This window comes from Uranotaenia lowii, chromosome 3 (genome assembly GCF_029784155.1).
Source record: "Uranotaenia lowii strain MFRU-FL chromosome 3, ASM2978415v1, whole genome shotgun sequence".
NCBI lineage: Eukaryota > Metazoa > Arthropoda > Insecta > Diptera > Culicidae > Uranotaenia > Uranotaenia lowii.
In genome coordinates this window covers 48558580-48578379 of record NC_073693.1, presented here as the reverse complement: position 1 = coordinate 48578379, position 19800 = coordinate 48558580, and the positions used below count along the sequence as shown (strand labels likewise).

Below are 19800 nucleotides of genomic sequence, written 5' to 3'. Positions count from 1 at the left end.
TCAAAATTGTCAAAATAGTCAAAATAGTCAAAATTGTCAAAATAGTCAAAATTGTCAAAATTGTCAAAATTGTCAAAATTGTCAAAATTGTCAAAATTGTCAAAATTGTCAAAATTGTCAAAATTGTCAAAATTGTCAAAATTGTCAAAATTGTCAAAATTGTCAAAATTGTCAAAATTGTCAAAATTGTCAAAATTGTCAAAATTGTCAAAATTGTCAAAATTGTCAAAATTGTCAAAATTGTCAAAATTGTCAAAATTGTCAAAATTGTCAAAATTGTCAAAATTGTCAAAATTGTCAAAATTGTCAAATTGTCAAAATTTTCAAAATTGTCAAAATTGTCAAAATTGTCAAAATTGTCAAAATTGTCAAAATTGTCAAAATTGTCAAAATTGTCAAAATTGTCAAAATTGTCAAAATTGTCAAAATTGTCAAAATTGTCAAAATTGTCAAAATTGTCAAAATAGTCAAAATTGTCAAAATTGTCAGAATTGTCAAAATTGTCAAAATTGTCAAAATTGTCAAAATTGTCAAAATTGTCAAAATTGTCAAAATTGTCAAAATTGTCAAAATTGTCAAAATTGTCAAAATTGTCAAAATTGTCAAAATTGTCAAAATTGTCAAAATAGTCAAAATTGTCAAAATTGTCAGAATTGTCAAAATTGTCAAAATTGTCAGAATTCACAAAATTGACAAAATTGACAAAATTGACAAAATTCTCAAAATTCTCAAAATTCTCAAAATTCTCAAAATTCTCAAAATTCTCAAAATTCTCAAAATTCTCAAAATTGTCAAAATTGTCAAAATTGTCAAAATTGTCAAAATTGTCAAAATTGTCAAAATTGTCAAAATTGTCAAAATTGTCAAAATTGTCAAAATTGTCAAAATTGTCAAAATTGTCAAATTGTCAAAATTTTCAAAATTGTCAAAATTGTCAAAATTGTCAAAATTGTCAAAATTGTCAAAATTGTCAAAATTGTCAAAATTGTCAAAATTGTCAAAATTGTCAAAATTGTCAAAATTGTCAAAATTGTCAAAATTGTCAAAATTGTCAAAATTGTCAAAATTGTCAAAATTGTCAAAATTGTCAAAATTGTCAAAATTGTCAAAATTGTCAAAATTGTCAAAATTGTCAAAATTGTCAAAATTGTCAAAATTGTCAAAATTGTCAAAATTGTCAAAATTGTCAAAATTGTCAAAATTGTCAAAATTGTCAAAATTGTCAAAATTTTCAAAATTGTCAAAATTGTCAAAATTGTCAAAATTGTCAAAATTGTCAAAATTGTCAAAATTGTCAAAATTGTCAAAATTGTCAAAATTGTCAAAATTGTCAAAATTGTCAAAATTGTCAAAATTGTCAAAATTGTCAAAATTGTCAAAATTGTCAAAATTGTCAAAATTGTCAAAATTGTCAAAATTGTCAAAATTGTCAAAATTGTCAAAATTGTCAAAATTGTCAAAATTGTCAAAATTGTCAAAATTGTCAAAATTGTCAAAATTGTCAAAATTGTCAAAATTGTCAAAATTGTCAAAATTGTCAAAATTGTCAAAATTGTCAAAATTGTCAAAATTGTCAAAATTGTCAAAATTGTCAAAATTGTCAAAATTGTTAAAATTGTCAAAATTGTCAAAATTGTCAAAATTGTCAAAATTGTCAAAATTTTCAAAATTCTCCAAGTTGTCAAAATGGTCAAAATTGTCTAAATTTTTGAAATTGTCGAAATTGTCGAAATTGTCAGAATAGTCAAAATTTTCAAAATTTTCAAAACTGTCAAATTTTTTTTAATTGTTAGCTTGAAACTTGACAAATGTTCCATCTTGTTCCGAATGTGAAAATGTTTCTTGAATGTAGACAAATCAACATACGTTAACTGTCATCGTCATCCAATAGGACTCATTCCTAACTAGAACGATTTTAATGGATACACATTAGGGAGGTCATGAAAGCTATTAGAGTGCTCCGAAATTATGTAATCATCTTCATAGGGATGGCTTGATGATTCTCCCCCTAGACATCTTTTAAATTTTTTCAGATCAGGTTGAGACGTTGTATGAAGTTTAATTGATTCGAATTATGAATTCAATTTTTTATAGTTTTTTTTTTAAATTGAATGTTTCGTAACAGCAGCCATATTTTCTATGATTTTTGACCATCCCTAGTAATTTTGTCTCCGTTTGCTTTCTCAACAGAGACTCAAATAAGAACAATGTTACAATTTCGAGAAACAGTTTCGACTTTCCATCTCCGCCTCACTTTGGAACAACAAGAAAGTTGCAACAAATTTGCATCTAATGAGCGGATTGCATCTTCTCATGTTTACAGCTCATAATCTATCGTCTGTCGTTGTTAGCTTCTTTTGGACCGGACTAGACAAGTGTTTGGTATCCCACTTTACTACCTCCTGATGACATGAGTACTTTTGTCGATTTTCATAAATGTAGTATCCATGAACATATCTAATGAAGGAATGTGCGGAAAAGATATTTTAATTGGTAAGGTGATTTGTCGTTTCTGTTGCGAAGCTGATATTTACTTATGGGTTCTAATTGGAAGTTGGCATTTGAGGATTTCTTCAAATGACTTACTTTTTTGTTGTTATTATAAACTTCAGTTTACACAATCCTAGCTTATTACATGGAATTTGAATCAAAATTTGTAATTTCTATTTTTACTAGAAAACAGTACTAAACTTATTGGGTGTGCTAATCTGTCTTCAAGAGAGCATCCGAAGACATTCGCACTGAATGCCTTCTTGCGTCTAGACATGCGGTTCCCGTTTGCCGCTTTGAAGTTACGCAATGCCTAATTAAGATCAAATTGATTCGTCATGCAAAAGTCAAACAGTGTGACTGGGTATTCGTTGCCTTTTCCCTCTCTGGTTTTCCACTAAACAGTGCAAAGATTGCTTCCTTCGTTCGTAATGTTCTTGCACAAGAACATCAAGACGGTTCACAACTCATTTGAAGATAGAACATGTGCTGCCAACATCTCAAGAAAATCTTTCTGTTATTGTTTTCTCCCAGCTGTCAACACTCAGACCGACTTGAGTGATTCCAATCCAACCATCTAGAAAACCCGCAATTTTGCGCCTAATCTAATCTGTGTTCCTTTGTTCTTTTTTTCTTCCCTTTTTCCAGGAATGCCAAAATCTGATCGAGGAGAATCGCCGTCTGGTGAATCTGGCCGCCAATGGTGGATACGCTATGAACGGCAGCATGTTGATGAATGGCAGCAACAACAACGGAGCGGCAGGATTTGTGGGAGTCGGAAGCAGTCTGGGTGGTGGCAGTAGTAGTGGGGCGAGCAGTCTTACGACGACACTGGGGCTTGGATTGGCTGGCGGTGGAGGAGGAGTGTCGAATGGAGTTGGAAACGGGGCCGGTTACTCCAATGTGGAATCTGTGATCCTGCAAACGCAGGTGGAAACGCTGCAGTGGCAACTGAAACAGGTAAGAATTTTTTTTTTCCAAAACAAACTGGAATCTAGGTTTATCGATGCGTTATTCGTCGAATGATTCATTGTAATGTCCCTGAAAAACAGCATTTTTTTATCACTGTGTTACACCTCACAGCTACTGATTTTTAAGAAATTTGTCATTTTAGTTTCACATCTCACATTATATTTTTCTATAACTCTAATTTTGGTTCAAAGATTAAAAAAAAGATTTTATGACCATGGGTCGTATTTAAGGAGTGTATTCGAAAAAATAATTCCACACTTTGTTTTTTTTTGTGAATAACATTTGAATGCATGAAGGGAAATTAATGAAATTTTCAGTGAAGCTGCCCAGTAATATAGTGTTTACTTGTGCAAATTTTTGTCCAGTGGTTTTCGACATAGCGTCCAATGAAGAATTTTTTCGACTTTTGGTACCATATGCGCCATCTATAATGTTTACTATCAACCACCCTCCCACCCCCCCCCCCCACCCCAGCTGTTTTTGAGGCAAAATCGGCCTATGGTCTTGTACGGCAAGAAGTTTCCTCATAACACTCTTTTAGCTCATTTTCAACCCCTTTCATGCTTACTTATCTATTCTATCCGTCTATAATTTTCATTACTTTCATTCGATATTCTTCCTATTAGAAATTATACCTGACAGAAATCTTATTAATCATTCAATTAGAAGTATAGGACGTTATCTAAAAAACCAGTTGACAGATTGGCTCCAAATTTTGCACACGTAAACATAACATTACTAGGCGACTTGAATTTTCAAATTTAATGGTCACCTGTTTCAATCATGCAATTTTACTCCGCTTTGTACCATATTAAAGGCGAAGAATAAGTGCACACATTCCAAATTGTTTGATTAATTTAACCCTCTTGCTTCCCTCCCAGCTGGAATGTTTTTAACATCTTTTCAAAAAACGAGCTTTAATGAGTCTTAAGTTTGGGATCGAAAAAAGTGCATTATTTTCTTTAGTTAACAACTTTTGAACTTTTGAACTTTGAACAACTTTTGTATGACAATGGATGAAATTTTCAGTGATAATGTCTTGTAAAATTATGTTTATGTACAAGTGCAAAATTATGTGGCGATCTGTCAAGTGGTTTTTGAGACAAAGTCTCTGAATAAGTTTTTTTTTCGAAAAATAATATCTTTTCTATCGAAGACACGTTTGCTGTGATGCCCAAGGAGTCGAGTGATTCCAATTCTATTTTTTAATTAGAGAAGATTTTAACAGAAGCTGTCATTTTTCTATGATGTCGAGGGAAATTTTTCGTCTTCCTGACGGAATTCCGCTTTCCTGGTTCATGAATCGATCCATCTTACAGTTTTTGGGGAAGAATCTTATTTTACTTATTTAAACACGTGTTTTTAATGATATTTACAAGGTCCAGAAAAAATGTACGGCTTGAAGTGCTTTAAGGTTAATTCAAATCAGATGCTTTATTTGGTTTTTGTAATCTAGTTTTAGAGATACAACCCCGGTCAAAAGTCTTATCTAAATGAAAAACATCAATAGCATCTTCTCGTGCATTTGACAATAAATATATAGGAGAGAATAAGGATACTTGATCGTCGTTTTTGCATTTTCTGACAGTGTGTTATTTTAAGTTTATTGAAAAATATTGAGATATTTTGAAAGTTAAAGGAAACTTGATCCTTCAATGAAGGAGACTTGATCCTTCAATCAGGGTGCCCTAAGTTTTGTTAAAAATCATGCAAAATCTAAAGATAAAAGTTCCATTGTCTTTTTTAACCATATTAGTAATAGTAGTAAAGATAAAAAGAATTCTGAAAGTTTGTCTAGTAGCCTTCATTGCATACCTTCAGGCGCAATTTTCGAATTTTCAGATAAATGCACTTTTTTGAGTCCTTTTTAAGTAAATTATTGGATTATTATAAGTCATTGAATAAATATTAATCATTTCGTGCTTAGAAATGATCAACATTCATTCAGAAGAAAAATATATTTTTTTGGACTCTAGGGACCAAGTGAACAAATAACGTTTATTTTAGAAAACTTTTTCTTAATCAAATTGAGAGTTTACTATTGCTTTGAAAATATGGCATTAGGAAATACATTTTATACTGTAACGTTTGACAAATTGGAATAAATATTTTTAAAAAAATGTATTCGTGTGGGAAAATTTTTAAAATGATAAAAATAGTCTTAAAATCTCATTTTGTTAGATTTTTAAACCAAGTGCAATATATCAGAAAAAAAAATTTAATTTTTTGAGAATACAGGTTTGTTGTTTTGTTCTATTTGACAAATTTTTCTAGAATATTTGAGCTAAAATACATTCCAACCAAGGAATCAAGTATCCCCAAGGATCAAGTATCCTCATTCTCCCCTATGTGTAAGCATAAGCATTTCAGAATTTATTTTGCACGTATCCCGGCCGGGCAATTTTTATTCTGAAAAACCTGGCAAAAACCGGGCATTTGAGTTCAAATTTTCCAACCAAAAAAATGGGCAATAACTGGGGAAATTTTGTCAAAATCCGTGTATCATTTGAAGCTAGGAATAAAGAAACCTGCAAGAAAACTTTCCACATTTCAATTTTTCATCGAAGCACTTCAGGAGCGTTCAAAACACATAGTATTAAAATGTACTGTGCAAAAAAGAATAATAAAGCATCTACGAACTGTTTGAGTAGATAACTGTATTTTAGGCGATTTCTAGTACTCCAAAGGTTTTAAAAAGGTTTTTAAGAGATTTTCCTCTGGCTCTAAGGAATTTCAAATTTGAACTTTAATACTTTATCCAACTGCAAAATGTCTTCATTTACCCTCCTAAGCTATCCGTTTTGGGGAAGATTGACTTGTAGCTTGTTGTCGTTCCCGTGGCTGCAAATGTTTATCGATTTTGATGATATATTTCAAAATTAAGTAGATTTGATTAACCAGGTTTTCTGTAGTTGATTCCGAATGAAAAAGTAAAAAAAATTACTATTTAATTTTTGAATGGCTTGTAATTTCTGACAACTTTCCATTATTTAATTGTTTCTTCGATGTTTGTGATTGTCAAGAATACATCTCTTTGACGATGTATAAATTCGGGGGTCCGATGCAATATTTGTCTTCTATCCCTGATTCTCCGTTTAAGAAAAAACTTAATTAAAAAACAACATCTCATTTTGTCTTTGCTTCATTGCTCTCTCAAAGCTCAAAACACCAATTTTCTAAACCCAAATTTTAGTTTTTTCCTTTTATTTTGATTATCATTTTCATAGAACATACTTGATGTTTTAAAGTTGTCAACTCGTCAGTATATTGGAATGATGGTTAAGGTGCTTTGAATCTTCGCTTTGGGTCAAATTGACCCGAACAGCTTTGGAATGTTACATGTCGTAAAATTGAGAAACAAGCGTTCGCGGTTAGTTTTGAATTAAGAAAAAGATTGGAATTCTAAAACTTTGATTTTTTTTGTGTACCACACTTTTTCCAGTTCATGTGCTGCCATCTTTAACTGTTTTTTGGATTCAAATTGGGCCTAGAATGTATGCATCATCATTTCACACCATGTGAATCAAAAAAATTATCAGTATTATGAAGTATTATAGCTCAAATGTAAATTTCCTTAGAAGAAAATCTTTGGAAACCTCTTTAAATCTTTGGAATACTAGAAAACGCCAAAAATGCTAAATTTTTCTTAGGAGCATTATTATTCACTTTTTCACAGTAAATTTAAAAAAGTAAGATTGATTTTTGTAGAAAAACATAAGTGATACTATTTTTACTTCGCAACCAAGCAAATCATATAGTCTTGTTTCGCTCACTGTATTAAAAGCTTTTTTATGTTTTCTATTTGATGATTTGATGAAAATACTCTTAAAAAAATCCTTTTTGAACCCAAAAATCTAAACTTACCATCACTCAATTTGAGTTTTTTGCTTAATTTTTCATAAATTACCAATAGATCTGGCCTCATTTTCCCACAAAAACCGTGCACCCGCGTGCACGGCCCGGCTCGGACTTGTCATTAAATTTTCACTAAATATCTGAGCAAGCCCGGGTGAAACCGAGAAATCCAAATTGTTTATGTTAGCATTTTATGACAAAAACGAGTATTTTGAGCATTTAAAAAGAAAAGGAAGGCCGAACCGAATTTCAAAATGCAAGATACGCTTGAACACTTATTCTATACTTATCAAAAGTTTTGATTTAAAACACATTAAGTAGGTAGAGACAGAACACTATATATTAAACACCATCTTTGGGATTCAGCGAATTTGTGGGCTACTGAAAATACGAAAGGTTTTTGGAATTTTGATAGTGTAGCTTAAACTTGCTCCACAACTTCGAATCTGTATGATTTTTTGGCGGAAATATGTTTTAAAACCATCGTTTAAGCCTTTTTGTTCGAATTTTTTTCTGTCCCAATAATTGAACAAGATGAATTGAGTATTGAACAGTCATTATTTCAATTAGCAAAGACGTTTACATTTGAAATCATTGCATACATTTAGGGGTATTTCTTACAATAGAATAAGTTGCCGGGGCAATTTTGGTTTAGCTAGCAACCAAGAAACATTTTATACAAATTTCCTATCACCTTACCGATGTTTGTTCAATAATTGGTTCCTACATGCATTTCTTCACGAAACGACTATGACAAAATTGAACTTTCGATAATTGAAACATTGGCATTTTGGGTAACCCACACTACACACACTAATTTGAAAAATTAAAAAAAAACAGATAATAAAGGCTGGCTCTCTTCCAGAAATCATTAATGATTAATGATGAGAAGACTTATTGGGAAACAGTCGTGGTATCATTTTAGAGTTTTATTTTATTTATTCAATTTCCCCCCAATCAAAAAAGGCTGTTTTCTTCATTCGGTCAAAAAATCATGTCAAAATTTGAACAAATATTAAAGTTTCGCAGATTGTAGCTCTTAGAGTCCGAAATTTTTGATAAAAATTTGAACAGATGTAGAAATGGCTTCAACAGTAGCTCAATTTTAGTTTAATGTTTCCGCTGCATATTATTGTTTTAAGCGGTTTATGTTTTACTAGTGTTTAGTATCTGGTATCTATTCAATTACTAGTGCTTCTATCCTATTAAAATTTTGTGCATCATATTTATTTGGAATCAATGGAATAGATAGTGATAAAAAATTTAAGATCGCTCCGCAGTGTCTTCCAAATACATATAAAGCCCTAGAATCTTAAAAAAAAGGTTGGTTAAATTTAAAACCCCCGAAAAAAGAAATGGGAGGGGATAAGCCTTCGAATTGAAAATGACATGATTAAACATAATTAAACTAGCTGGATTTTTTCAATATTCCTTGAAAATATTTCTCATTATTTAACAAAGTGAATGATAAATGCTAGAGATTAATATTTGGAATATGTACTTACTCTTGCAATCGTGATAAACATATTGAATTTGAATTCAGATGTTGTTGAAAAATTGGAATTCTATATCATTAACTCAATATATTTCTTCCAAAATGTACAGAGATTTTTGATCTGTAAAACAACCCAAGAAAAGTTATGTGTGGTGTTCAAATTTCTTAATTTGAAATTTTCCTTTTTTTATTCTCATGACCTTAAAATTTATTTAAAGATCTTGGTCATTGCAAAAAATCGATTACTAGAGATTTTTTTTGTAATGTTTGTATGGAAAATTGCCTAATACAACAACTTAAAAACGCATTTTCTCGAAATTAGCTTTCATGCACTTATACCCAAGGTTGCCGAAATCACACACAATCCTATATTTTCCCAGAGTTTTGAGAAAATTTTCATCATAGAATCCGTGCTACAGAACACAGAATATTCGTAATATTCAGAGAATTCATAGATTTTATAAATTTTGTACGTTTTATCCATATTAGAATTTTTATGTCCAACAATAATAATGATTGATTTTTCTGAGTTAAATTGTGGAAAAGTTCCTATTTTTCATGGCATCTCCATGTAATTCATGGAAATCACATCACAGAAATCAATCACAGAATTTTTGGGTGACATCACAGAAAGTTAGAATATTTTTTCGCAGAAAAACACAGATTTTTTTCGGCAACCTTGCTTATACACCGTTGGCCCCAATGGCCTCAAATGTCTTGTTATTGCTCCTCAATATAGATATTCTTTCCCAAACTCGTTGAGTAACTGCTCAGTGCTCAGACTTCAGAAAGTGAAAAGATAGCTTTTTACTCCGGCCTTATTTTTAAACCCTGATATTGGACATCTAACCTGGTAAAAATTGAAAAAAAAAACGGTTCACATTATGTTATGGGTCGATATTAAAGAAAAGTTTGAACTGACAATTGAACTGACTGAGGCTTTTTCAACGATCATTTTTAATTTTTGGTTTTATAAATCGGTTTAGCAATCAAACTTCTTTCCAGTCTCATTCAAAATCATCAAGAAACTCAATCTGAATAGTAATAATCGATCAAAATCAGAATGTTGAAGGCTTTAAAATGCTTACACTGATACAATTGAAAAAATGACGAAAATCAGGTTCGCGAAATTGTATTCGAAATTCGCCAGCTTTATATTCATAAAAAAAATGTTTCAGAGGTGAACCAGCCTGTGGCTGAAAACCTCTCAAATAAAAACAAAACAAAAGTACAAGGAGCTTGTCAACAGATCGAATTCTTCCTACAACCTACAACACCTCGCGGCGAAATTCGAAACCAAAACAAAAAATTGAGATTATCACGCATGTTAATCTCAAACCTCCCACCTTGCTATCACGAGGAATATTTTGCTTGTTTGATTCTCGTGTCATGCTTCTGTTTAACAGTTGCCGGTTTTACGAGAGTTTCTCTCGTTACTGGCCTCACCTGTCCGAATAGCAATAAAAGCGGTAGCAAAAAAAGAATGCTTCCTATTTTCGTTTTCTCTGGATGTTCAGGGATAGCACCAGAGATTTGTTTTCGAGAAATTCGGTTAACAACTTATCCCTGAGGCTATTGTCCCCGTTTTTTTTTCGTACTATTAAAACGTATCAACCTACTAATGATTCTTAATTCCTACTTCTATTTCTGTCCCGTACAGGTTGACTCCAGCCGGCAGATGTACCGAGCCGTGATGGAAGAGGTGGCCCGTTATCTGGAACGATGCTACCGAACGCTCGATGCCCTGCAACCCACCATCATCGGGCGGAGCAAATCGGTCCTCCAGGTTTCCAAGAGCACCATGAACCACGATTCGGACAGTAGCAGTGCCAGCGCAAGTCCCAGAGCTAGAAGCAGCACCAATCTGATCGATGTCCAGAAGTCCTACACCAAAAAGCAGCAGGAACTGCTACTGCATCAACAGCATCAGCAACAGCAGCAGAATAAGCATCATCATCATCACCAGAGTCACCTGCAGTTGCATCACAAGATCAGCCCCCTGGTCGTCGGAAGCTCCTCCCTAATTCTGGACGAAGACTGCGCCCCGCCCTCACCAGCCGGATCGTACAGCACCTTCAGGGATTTTACTTGGTGAGTCAACAATATTTTGATTATTTTGTTTTTAAATTCAACAATTTGAATTTTTTAGTTTGAAACTCAAACCACAAAATGTTTTTTTTTTTCAAACTCAAATTAAAAAAATTAAGTTCTTAAAATACACACTCCAAAGTCAAAAAAATCTTCAAAATTTTCTTCGATCGAAATTTCAAAAAAACATTTCAAGTCCACCAAGGGAGATAAATTCCTCACCGTCGACGACGACAAATAGGCGTCGTCGAACCTGTGCAATAAAATTGGATTAGTGTCGATCGAAACATATCTACAGATCGTGAACACCCAAGAATGTTTTGTTTTCGGAAGCTGACTGTCTGACGCTGAAGATGATCGTTAAACTTTCTTGTGTCAAACAAAAGTGGACCGGGTTCGGATCAATGGGCTCAAGATTTTATGGCACTTTGTATAAATGTTTTCTGTCCCTGGTTCATTTTTTTTAAAGCGCCAAAGCGGAAATAGTTTTCTGAGTTTGGTTCTTGTGGAGTCCCGGGTCTAGACCTTATTAAGATCCAAATCCAGACTGCCGCACAACTGACTTGATTGCTTGCTACAGTCTACAAAGGTCAGTTGTGCTATCGATTGCTAAACATCGTCGGTTGAGTTGGGCGCTCATATATATCTGTATGGTCTGTATGGTGGGAGCGCAAAGACGATTTATATCAAGATACCACATTCTCCCCGTTCTCAATAATTGCTTCATTATTATTATCATCATATTATTTTTATATTGCCATGGGCTGAACCCGGCTCTTAACAATATACCGACGGCCATGGGCTAAAACCCGGCTAACTATCGGTTGCCATGGGCTGAAACCCGGCTATTATTCTTCTACCGATGGCCATGGGCTAATACCCGGCTTACTTTCGGTTGCCATGGGCTGAAACCCGGCTATTCATCTTTTACCGATGGCCATGGGCTTATACCCGGCTCACTATCGGTTGCCATGGGCTGAAACCCGGCTATTAACAATTCGACGGCCATGGGCTGAAACCCGGCTCACTATCGTTTCAGTATTTAAATATGGTTTACATTTAATATCAAATAATAACACTCACTAGAAGCCCAATCAGGGCTTGCCAATTTAAGGATTTTGCCCTATCGGGCGGTCGAATACCTCTTTGCCCTATCGGGCGGTCGAATACCTCTTTGCCCTATCGGGCGGTCGAATACCTCTTTGCCCTATCGGGCGGTCGAATTCCTCTTTGCCATATCGGGCGGTCGAATACCTCTTTGCCCTGACGGGCGGCCGAATCCCTCTTTGCCTAAAGGCTTTGTATGACCAGCGCTGGGTTGCCCTCAAGCACTGGCCCCATTCCTCCCTCCTCTCTGAGGGGAAATGCAAAAACACTGGCATGGATCGCCAATGTGGAGTCCCGGGTCTAGACCTTATTAAGATCCAAATCCAGACTGCCGCACAACTGACTTGATTGCTTGCTACAGTCTACAAAGGTCAGTTGTGCTATCGATTGCTAAACATCGTCGGTTGAGTTGGGCGCTCATATATATCTGTATGGTCTGTATGGTGGGAGCGCAAAGACGATTTATATCAAGATACCACAGTTCTATAAAAGTAAAGTGGGTCAATCACGTGGGAGAAGTTCGGATCGGAGAGAAATGATGTTTTGGGATTTTTTTTGGGATTGACACATCAATCGGATCACCTAAAGATCGATCGACAATATAAATATTTGGTACCGTAAATCGTTTTTTTTTTCTTCAAACTTTACCATTCTAGCCTTTTTTCCTAGACTTATACTTGGAAAACGTCTCAGTTTTTTAATTATCAAAAAATTTATCTCAAACTACAACAAAAACTAAACCAAAGCCAAAGATTGACTAAGGAAAAAAGTTGAGTGATCAACTTTTTTTCCTTAGTCAATGTATAGTTTAATCATAAATCAACCTGTTTACTTCTAAACGCTTTGATTTCACCAGCAAGGGTGTTTCTTTGCGAGCCTACGAAAAATAAGATATTTCAAGATTTTTAAATTACATTTTTTTCCTACATTTGAAATTTTCAAAAACAAACCAAGTTTTTCCAATAAGAATCTCAACTTATAGGTTTTCAAACGCAGAAAAACTTTTGAGATATTTTAACTTTAGACTTAGTTATTGATAATCATGTGGGAAAATTTATGTTTATCAAAGTTACCCCGGTGATCAATGTTACCCCATTTTACGGTATCTACTTTTTTAACTTATTTGGAAGAAGCTCACTTTTTTTAAGAAAACTTATTTTTTGTTTAAAAACAACAATATTGATATTTCTACGCGATATCCGTTACAGGTTACAGGTTGATTTTGCCCGAAACGAATATTTTGCGAACAGCTTTGGAAAGTTTAACAAATTCCGTTAGCCAAATCTTGTTTGATTTGCAATCTTTTGATTGTGCATTAACAAAAAAAATGCAGATTTCCTTGTTTTATTCAATACTGAAAATTTTTTTTAGAACTTGATTATTTGATAAACACAAACTCAGACTTAAAATTCATCTCAGTTTTTGGAGGGTTATTATTTACGCATTGAATATAATTTTTATTTTAGTTCAAAATACAAAAAAAATTCTGAATTCAGAATACTTTAACTCAGAAACTGAAAAACAAAGATTTCGGAAGTAAATTTTCGAATCAAATTGCAAGGTAATCGGAATCATATTTCCCTTTCAAATTTTAGATTAACAGTTTGAATCCAGAATCCAAGTTCAATTCAAGATTTGTTTTTTCAAATTTTAAAATTTAAGATTTGGAAATAAGTTCGAGATTGAAATTGAGTTTTGGTGCTACGAATTTGAAATTCCGACTCATAAGACGAGTAATGATATTATCGTGAAACGAAAACAATCATGAAATAGCACATCAAATCACATTAAAATTCTATCAGCTTTTCGGATATATACTTGAAAAAAAAAACAGTACAAAAATTCTACATGGAAAAATATAAATAAGTTTTATTAAGCGATATAAATGTTTTGCATTAAAAACCCAAACTAATCTAGAACAAGGTTGGCAGATGCTTTTCAATGCGTATCTGGGCCGGACAAATCCCACAATATCTAAAATTGAAAGAAATGTTTTCAGCACGTATCCGGACCGGACAAATTCGGGTTATTTTATCTTAAAACCCAGCAAAATCCGGGCATTGATTTCAAAATTGGTGTTTGAAAATCTGGGAAATATCCTGGCAAATTTGGTTAAAAACCAAGGATTGAAAAATCAAAATAAAAAACCTGAAAAAAAATTTTTTTCATCAAAATTCATCAGCAGACTTAAAATAGTATTTTGAGTTTTTAAAAACTTTTCATGATTATTTTGTAAAAACTTGTTTATATTTTTTTGTTTCGGACGCATAAATACAAAATTTTACAACACAGTTTGTTTTTCTCTAGTTTGATTTGAGAATCAGAATAAACCTGGGCAAAATCGGGGCTTTTTCATTGATATCCGGACAACTGGACTTTTCCAAAATGTTACATAAAATATCCGGGGAAACCCGGATAAAACCAGGCAATCTGGCTACCTTAATCTAAAAACCTGGCAGAATCTGGGCATTTGAAATTAAAAAAATTGTGCAAACATCCGGGCAATTTTCGGGCATATTGGAATAAAAACCCAAAAATTAATCAACGAAATTCAAGAAAAAAAAAAGTTGAAATGATTTTTTTTAATCAATACTCATCAGCAGATTTTAAATCGTATTTTTGGCTTCCGAAAACCTTTCATAATTATTTTTTTGAACTTGCTCCTAAAAGTTAGTTTTGCGCGCAGAAATATAAAATTTCTATAATCAAACTTGAATTTCCCTGATTGATTTGGCTAATGGAATGAAAAATCCGGTCATTTTTCAATGAAGTCCGGGCAACCGGGCTGAACCGAACTTTTCCCAAATTTTGTACTAAATTTTCGATCATACCGCAGGAAATGCAGGAAATCTTGCCAACTTACTCAGAACGTTAAGTAGGTACTTTTCATCCAATCCTGTACATGTGAGTGCAGTTGTATGAGAATTGTTTGAGAATTGCTGCAATAGAGTTTTGTTGCCATTATTTCTTTAATAACTTTATACTCCATTTTGGTGTTAAAGCTGCAAAATTAAATGGGCTTTTTCGCAGGTATTTTTTACAGTATGATACAAACAATACAGCGCAATTGAGATATAGACATCTTGTTTTACGAATAAATTCTTCAAGAGGTTATTGAACCTAACTGCCTAAATTTTGATTAATATGCATCCTTCTATTTTTAAAAGTTTTTTTAAAACTTTTGTCGGCACAGCCTAGCCCTGCTTGAAAATTTGCCACCCTATTTTTTTTTATTTGTAATATTAGAAAATTAGGATAAAAATACAGATGGTAGGTAAAAATTACATAAAAGATCAAACGTTAAAGCGACGCGACATATGGGTTTATCTAAACTTTCATAACTTTTTAACCTAATGAAACTTTAATGATGTTTTCTATCGAAGAAAGATTACCTAGTAAGTTTGAAGACAAACAGTACCCAACCCTAGTCAAACTTAAACATAAAACGAACTTTAAAATGTGAAAAAGACGCTTTTAGAATAATGAACACCTAATACAAAAATGATGTTTACCATCCAATAGTTATTTTCTAAATATTTATCCAATATAATCTTTCATGTGTTTCTGTCGATGCAAACTTATGTAACATTAAATCCATAGCTCCTATATTTTATCACCTTTAATAGACGTTCATTAACTAACTTGGTTGAGAACACGGTTGCCAATGTGCCTGATTTTTCAGGAAAAATGACCAAAAAGACAAAAAATGACAAAAATCACACAAAATTCACAAAAATGACAAAAATGTCATAAAATGACAAAAATGACAAATATGACAAAATTACAAAAACACAAAAATAACAATAGATAGCTACAAAAATCACAAAAATGACATAAATCACAAAAATTACAAAAATTACAAAAGTGAAAAAAATCACAAAAATAAAAAAAAAATAATTAAAAAATCACAAAAAACATAAAAACACAAACATCATAAAAACCTCAAAAATGACAAAAACCTCAAGTATTTCAAAATTCACAAAAATCAAAAAATAAAACAAAAATTACAAAAATCAAAAAAATTACAATAATCACAAAAATTACAAAAATCACAGAAATCGCTAAAATAACAAAAATCTCAAAAATCAAAAAAATGACGAAGATGACAAAAATCATAAATGCAAAAAAAAATCATAAAATCCATACAAAAATTGATCAAAAATTACCCTGAAATTTCACAATTATTACACAAAAACGTGAAAAAATGACACAAGAATAATAATAATATTTTAAAATTTGCCCAAAAAGCTTTACATATTTATAAAAAAAATCATGAAAATGTTACATAAAAGAACACAGAAACATATAAGTTTGAGGAGAATCGGAGCATAAATTTTATATGGCGACGTTTCTTACCAAGATTATATAATTTAAGGCGAAAGTCCTCAAATTATCTCGAAGTTTTAAAATTCTTCATATTTTGGCAACATATTTTTCTCAGATTCCTTTTACTTCTGAGTTTTCAGATTCGGGAAATGTAAATAAAAAAAACTTCTATAACTTTTTAAAGAAGTCAAAATTACTTGCCCTAATTATAAGGTTTCAACCATCGAGGAAAGTAAATCTCCTATTTTGTTACTATTCGGTGATTGAATTTTGTAGTAAAAATTGTAAGTTTAACCTTCCAAAGCCGTTCGCAAAATATCCATTTCGGGGAAATTTGAGTTGTAGTTTGATTTCGTTCTCCTGGCTGTAAATGTTAACCGATTTTAATGATATTATATTCAATGTGTAGGTAATTTATTCCTTTTATTCAACATTTCAAGATAAAACGGTATGTATTACCAGATTATCAGAAACTGGTTGTTGTTGTTGTTGTACATTTATTTAAAGAGGGTTTTTAGTCTTGAACTTTTACCCTCACATAATAACTAATATTAATTTATATTACATTTTTTCGAATAAGCTATTTCTTTTAAGAAACTTCACTAGATTGTTCATACACTCAATATTATTATTGATTATATAACTGAGATTTTCACTAATCTTGAAATGTTTTCTTGAAGCGTCGTATGTTTTGCATTCCGTTAAAATATGTTTGATGGACAACGAGGTATTGCAAGAGGTGCAAACTGGTGCAGGATGTTTTGCTATCAAGTGTCCATGAGTCAATCGGGTGTGCCCTATACGGATCCGGGTGATGACTCGTTGCTCATCTCGGCTTGATAGGTCTTGCCATTTTTCAAGTTGTGGTTTTATCCTCTACAGTTTGTTTTCTGTTCTGGTTGCCCAAACTAGTTGTTGGGATACAAATAACCGAGATAATGCCCATGTAATCGCATCTTTGGCCGGAGTTCCAGTATCCCAGAGTACGTCGCTACTTCTCCCAAACTCTGCGAGTATGTCTGCTTCTTCATTTCCAGCTATAGAACTATGACCAGGTACCCAGACATATGTGATGTTTTTCTTGTCAGAAACTGGTTCAGAAAGTAAAAAGTTCGAAAAATCATTTTATTTTTAAAATACTCGTTACTTCTGACAGCGTTTCTGTATTTAAGTGTTTCATTGATATTTGAAATCGTAAAGAATCCGTCTATCTGACAATGTATAGAAATCGTTGTAGTCCAATGATTTTTTTTGCCGCTATCTCAGATCTTCCAGTAGAAAAAAATCTTATTTAAAAAAAAACGACATTAAATTTTGGCTTTGCTTAGCTGTATTTCATTTCCCAATTAACCGATTTTCAAAACTCAAATTTAAATATTTTGTCGTTAACTTGATTATTATTTTCATTTAACATACTTGGTCTGTCAAAATTTCCAGATCTTCACTATATTGGAACGATGATAAAGTTGTTTGAAATAAGCGCTTCGGGTCATATTGACCCGAACAGCTTTGGAGGGTTAAAATTCTGAACTTGTTTAGTTTTAATTTTTAATAAACACCATTTTTCATATGCTCTTCTGATTGGGCTAAAGTTATTGATGACTAAATTCCTCTGGAGGTGAGCCAATTTTATTTCTTTTTTTGTTTTTTTTTTTAAATGCATTTTGAGATCAAGTACTTTCTCTTCACATTGCAAAATTTATGTCTTGAACTAAAAACTTTACTTTGAAACGTTTCCTCGAGAGGAAGGGGGGTAGGAGGAGGTTTAAACCCCTTAAACCCCCTTCGTAGACACGGCCTTCGGCTATGTATTTTTTTTTGCATTTTTAGCTGCTCTTCAAAACTTTAACGCAATGATTTTTATCAATTGAAGTTGGGAGACATTTGAGATATCACAGCTTCAGTTGGAAAACGTAATATTTATAATGACAAAATTGTCAACTTGCATAACTTTGAATACAAAATTGATCAAAATCAAAATTCATCAGCATCGTGGAAAGATATGGAAGGCTTCATTTAAAAAACAAACGAAATTTGTCAAATACACCACCCGCTATTGATGATTACATTCCGTGTCTGATCCCTTTAACTTCTATTCGACTTCGGAAGCCACTTTAGCACCAAAGGTTAAATGATATGACATTCCAAGGTTCCATTTCCCTTCTATTTTTTTTTTTTTTTATAAAAACGGATTGAGACACATTAACTCGAAGAAAATCAAGTAACGTAATTTTTCCCCTAAGGTGTTGAGACCATTTAAAAGCAGATCAGACCACATGATCAGACCAGACATAAACAGATCATCGCGATCAAATTTCTTGGGCCGGCATATTGACCGGATTTTGGATCAAGAGAGTGTCTGTCGAGACTTTTTGATGGGATCTGAAGTTGAACTACATTAAATGCAGCTACTGGAACACTCCAGGAAGAGGTAAAGTTACTTTATTAATCCTCACTTTACCGGAAACAACTAACTAGTAGATAGACGACTTAATTAGCCGTCTATGTTGATGGCACTTATTTGAGATTTGAGGTAACTTCAGCCTAAATATCACATTCAATCGTCAACTTTGTCGAGGTCCTTTTAAACATATTACAACTTAAAGAATTCAGAAGAATAAACTAAAATAAGTACACCTCGGTTCTTAAGTGTAAATATTTGTGAATCCAATTGGACAATAAATCTTGTGAACAGGTCTCCATACAAACACTTTCAAAATAGAGAGAAAAAAAACACACAAAAATAGAAGCACCCGGAAAAGTAAATCCGAAACCAATAAAACAAGCTGCCGATAATTTATGCCGGCACCTAATGGGACGAATTAGTTAACGCGTTTTTGATGACGATATGTATCGGGTTTTCGGAGGCGTGAAATATCGAAGAAATGCCCCTCTCCTGCGTGTGCGAGGTGGCCTAAACTGCCGGCTACTCACGTGAGCAGTAAACAAACATACATACAAATCGGTCGTTAATTTATGGATTCCACGTGTTGATCTTTTGGAGCAGCAGGGTATCAACACGCATTCATTCGGAGAGGAATAAAGTCTTGACTCCCGATGAATGGAGCTGCTTTCTTCTGGCATTATTGTCAGCTGATGCACGGTTTTAACCCGTCTTGATCATTTGCGTTCATTTCTTTCTTAGAAAATAATCATATTTTTATGAAGAATCAATCAAAAGTCTGAATAGATTTTTCGCCATACGACAGCAAAAACGAATCTTAAAAAAATACAAGTAAGTACGAAATCTTAAAACAATTTTTTTTTTAATTTGAAAAATTAGACAAAAAAATTAACAAACATGAATATAATTTCAAGAGTAAAACATGCAAAACTAGTTCAAACTGCAAAAAAAACAAATTTCTAATATTGTAAATACTATGAAAACAAAAAGTATTTGAAAATACCAAAAAACCTTGAATGTGAAAAAAAGATAAATAAAAACTTTAAAAAACCAGTCTCCAGAA

At 32.7% G+C, this 19800-nt stretch overlaps 1 protein-coding gene across 1 annotated transcript in view; it reads left to right on the top strand.

Moving 5' to 3' along the window:
- The window catches only part of LOC129752152 (myb-like protein Q), a 36538-nt gene that overhangs the window by 6490 nt on the left and 10248 nt on the right, over positions 1-19800 (top strand). Inside the window, exons 2-3 of the mRNA XM_055747944.1 lie at positions 3139-3450; positions 10473-10903. Of these exons, the coding sequence (XP_055603919.1) occupies positions 3139-3450; positions 10473-10903 (743 nt within the window). The remainder of the gene's footprint in view (positions 1-3138; positions 3451-10472; positions 10904-19800) is intronic.